General features: G+C 50.0%; 1 protein-coding gene across 1 annotated transcript; it reads left to right on the top strand.

The window, feature by feature from the left end:
- Positions 1-591: 591 nt before the first annotated feature.
- On the top strand, positions 592-1,931 carry LOC148013366 (uncharacterized). The gene has a single exon (XM_087667878.1). It carries the CDS (start codon positions 663-665, stop codon positions 1,929-1,931), a length of 1,269 nt encoding a protein of 422 aa, XP_087524004.1. The 5' UTR covers positions 592-662.
- The last annotated feature ends 2,186 nt before the right edge of the window (positions 1,932-4,117 follow it).

Genomic DNA, 4,117 nt, shown 5'->3' with positions numbered 1-4,117 from the left:
GAGAACCTTTTCGCATGACTTATGCAAAAGGGGAACTGATTGGGCCCTCCAATGCCAGTCACCGTTGTAAGAGAGAAAATACATTCTAGAACCTCTTGCTCATATAGGTGGACTCTTCAGTACCTAGCTGGCCAGCAGAGCTTCGACGCCTCTTCCATGTTTTTTATGTGCTGAGAACGAGTCAAGATGGCGGGTTTTCGGAATCATGAGTGATCAGGAATTATGCAGTGCTGAATTGCCCCCATGCTGGCCGGTTTTCTGTTGACCGGTTGCCACTTAGCAGTCATCGGCTTTGAATCGGAGAGTGTTGCGTTGACCTGCACTCTTTCTTGGACCTGGATGCTGGTGGGTAGCTCTGGGTAGATATAGATAAAGCTCTCATCGAGATAGGTATTAGGAAGGGCCAAGATTTCTCATCTTTGTCAACTCAACTTCTGCCCACCTTATCTGCATTGTATCAAGTTCCATTTTCACGTCCCTTTATCGGGCTCGACTTACAGTATTCTTGCAGTACATACAATAAAAATAGCACTGCCGATCAGAGCTATCGATCGAGACTCGAGCTGAAGTAAATTATTAGCTAGCAGCTCGCGCACAGGGGGCGATCACTTAGTTTCTGCACCTTCTCAGTGGTAGTACAACCTTATAATATAAAATTCGGCATGATGTCGACCGCAGGTCTCCACGAGCCGAGGAGGATTGATCATGTGTTGATCATAGTACTGGCGTCTCTATACTGGGCTGCAGCGGCCTTAGTATTGCAGCAAGCCGAGGGGGCGGCGATATGCGCAACCCAAGACCGGGCGGCCTTGCTGAACTTCAAGGCGGCCGTGACCGGGGACCCGTCCGGCTACCTGGACACGTGGAAGGCACAGGCGTCCAAGGCCAACTGCTGCTCCGGGTGGAGAGGCGTCACGTGCGACGCCGCCACAGGCCGCGTGACAGGTCTGGACCTCTCCAATGCGGGCCTGCGCGGAGCCCTCTCCCCTTCCCTGGGCTCCCTCTCGGCGCTCCAAAACCTGAACTTGGGCCAGAACAGCTTCCACGGCCACATCCCGGAGTCCTTCGGGCGCCTGGCGGCCTTGCAAGAGCTGGACGTCTCCCATAACAAGCTGTCCGGCCCTCTGCCTCGCTCGATAGGCCAGATGGCCAGCCTGCAGCGCGTCGACATCATCGATAACGCCATCGATGGCCCGATCCCTGCCTCGTTTGGGCAGCTCTCGAGCCTCTACTTCGCCTACCTTTCCAACAACCTCCTCTCGGGCGTGGTGCCCGACGCCTTCACCGCCAACCTCACCAGCCTCTTGGAGCTCTACCTGGACCACAACCTCATCACGGGCCTGCCCAAAGACCTCTCCAACCTCAAGCAACTGGGGATCGCCTCTCTCGACGGCAACCCCATCGGGCCGAGCGCCGACCGCGTGTCCGGCCTGGCCACCCTGCCCTTTCTCGGCGAGCTCCACCTCAGTGGCTGCGGCCTCTCGGGCCCTTTTCCTCGGTGGATCGCACGCCTCTCCGCGCTCCCAGGCGTCTCCGACGACATCACTCCCTTGATCGACCTCTCCAATAACGCCCTCTCAGGCCCCATCCCACCGGAGCTCGGCCACGTCGCCTACCTGGAAAGTTTGGTTCTGGACCACAACCAGCTCTCGGGCGCCATTCCCGCTTCTCTGGGCAACCTAACCTCGCTACGATTCATATTTTTGGACCACAACCAGCTGACCGGCAGCATCCCTTCCACTTTCGTGCAGCTCCAAGGGCTCCTCAACTTCAACGTGTCCTACAACCATTTGTCAGGAGAGATCCCTCAGCAGGCCCCTTTCACCACCTTCGACGCCTCCTCGTACCAATCCAACGCGGGCCTGTGTGGCTCTCCGCTGCCTCCCTGTCCCGCCAGTCACCATCGTCGCCTTCTGCTCACGTCATCGTAAGGTCGTCCAATATACTATTTTCCTGACTGATGCCTACACGCTACTCACGGTTCCCTTCCTCCCATTATGATTATATTGCATTTTGTCCTTCGAAAATCAAGGCCACATGAATATGTCTTGCCAACATGTTGGAACTTGTGCAAACGGATAAACAATGCAATAGGGTTTTTTCTTAATGTGATACTATTATATTGATTGAAGTAACGAATTTCCAACGCTCTAGGAGTGTAGCAGGTCTCAGAACCAAAGGGCAAGTGATACCAGTCTATGGATTTGTTTTGAAAGCTGTATCATTCCTCCTATCCCAAAGAAATTTAAGAGTGACTACTGAAATCAAACTAAGCAGCTTCCATGTGGCATCATCCGGATGATTTCGATCAGCAAAGAGCATTGTGGTGAAACTAAAGTCGACCATGAGATTGGCTTCCTTCAACCACTTCCTAACCCTATTCTAGACCGGGGTAGTATGGCAAGAGACCCAAAATAAGTGCTCCTCATCCTCTTCCTCCTATTTGCAAAGAGGGCACAAAGAGAGATGGCATCCTCCTGGCTAAATGAGCCCTTAGGGGAAGTTTCTTTGTACTCAACCTCCATCTAAAAATGTTAAGCTTGTAGACAGGAGTGGCTTTCCACACATGCTTGACCCTGCACTTCCACGTGCTAGATCTAGTCATGGGGCAAGAAGATCTCCACTTGTCACATAAGAGGTGGGGTATAGCTAGGGATGGGGAGGAGAAGCCGAGTCTCTTATGACATTTGACCAGTTGTGGGCTAGCAAGTGACTGGATTAGCTTATTTGGTACTACTGTGCTTGTAGTGGGCTAGTTAGGTCTCTTGTACTACCTGAACATGTTTGCCATCTATACACTTTCCAATTGATTCAATCCAAATAGGGCACTAATATCCCTAGTATCCATTAATTGAGAGTGAGCACTATCCCAGACTTGGGTCCAAGATTTTAATCCCTTATCAAAAAGTTTCTTTTCCAACCTAGGATTGCTAGTTATTGGCACTGATGGTGGGGGATCAAATGTGAATGGATTTGCCCATATACTAGAGTTCAAGGTTGAGTCTCCATTCCTATTTGCTGTTGCACACCACGATGCTTGGGAAATAATAGATTGCCAACTCCTCACCAAAGCTTGAGCTGTGTCAAACTATGGAATTTTAATAGGGCACTAATAGTTGCATATTGCATCCTGCCACCCAAGTTCATACCATGAGTTCCCTTTGTGTATTGATGAGATGATCTAGCTTCTTAGGATAATTGCCCAAGGTTGCTACTCTTCCATGTAGTGAATGACTTGAAAGCAAAGTCACTTAGCTTTCAAAGCTAGTGGTTTAAGCCCTGCACCTCCTTCAACCTTGTCCATGGAATTAATCACATCCCATCCTATTTGGGACATCCTGCAAGAGCCATCTCTGCTCCATAGGAGGTGCTTAAAGGCCTTTTCTATGTGAGTCCATGATACATTACTGAAAACAAACAGAGAGGCCATGTATACTGTTATTGAATCTAAGAAAGTGTAACGTGTCCACTAGGATCATCCAGGACACGTCTCAGCAGTCCATCGGAAAGGATGTCTAGAAAACTCCGCCCGGCACTCCCATGGAATGTTACGGGTTTTGCAATCTAGGTCTTCCCGTGTCTGCCCCGTAGCGGAAGTATCCTGGCCGTTCCCACTTAGGATCGACCGAAATTAGTGTTTTCATGTTAGGTCATTAGCTAACAGCAACTAGCATCAGACCCGAGTGAACTACTTTACGCAGAAGCGCCAGGTCCGAAGCGGATTCACGCTGCACTTGGTTCAAGGAGAATGGGAAACGAGAGGGATGCAAGGCTCAACCTCTCTGCCATAAGGCATAGTCCCATTCCGTTCCCCTAAAACAGCGTAAATTGGGTAAGAGGTACATCTAGGTCATCGTTCCCGTTATTCACTTTGATGATGATGAGCATCCTGTTGTTTTTCAAGATTTTTGAGAAAAGTTCCCGGCTAACCGGGACCACCCATCCATAGGACGGACCCATGGCCCATCCTCCGCACTTTCCTCGGTTTGTTTTAGTTATGTAATTACCTAACACATTAATTTGACATATAACAAACAGCTTCCTTGATTAATCCCGTTAAGCACTGGTTCCTTCACGTAATCTTATCACGTGACATAGAAAAACAGTATCAAACAAC

The sequence above is a fragment of the Lygodium microphyllum genome, chromosome 26 (genome assembly GCF_053477565.2).
Source record: "Lygodium microphyllum isolate KBCC chromosome 26, Lygodium_microphyllum_v1.1.10, whole genome shotgun sequence".
Lineage (NCBI taxonomy): Eukaryota > Viridiplantae > Streptophyta > Polypodiopsida > Schizaeales > Lygodiaceae > Lygodium > Lygodium microphyllum.
Note: the sequence above shows the minus strand (reverse complement) of the source record. Positions and strands in the feature narration are given on the sequence as shown.

What these genes read in the sequence shown, in the direction of transcription:
- LOC148013366 (XM_087667878.1), top strand. Translation starts at nt 663, where the DNA reads ATGATGTCGACCGCAGGTCTCCACGAGCCGAGGAGGATTGATCATGTG.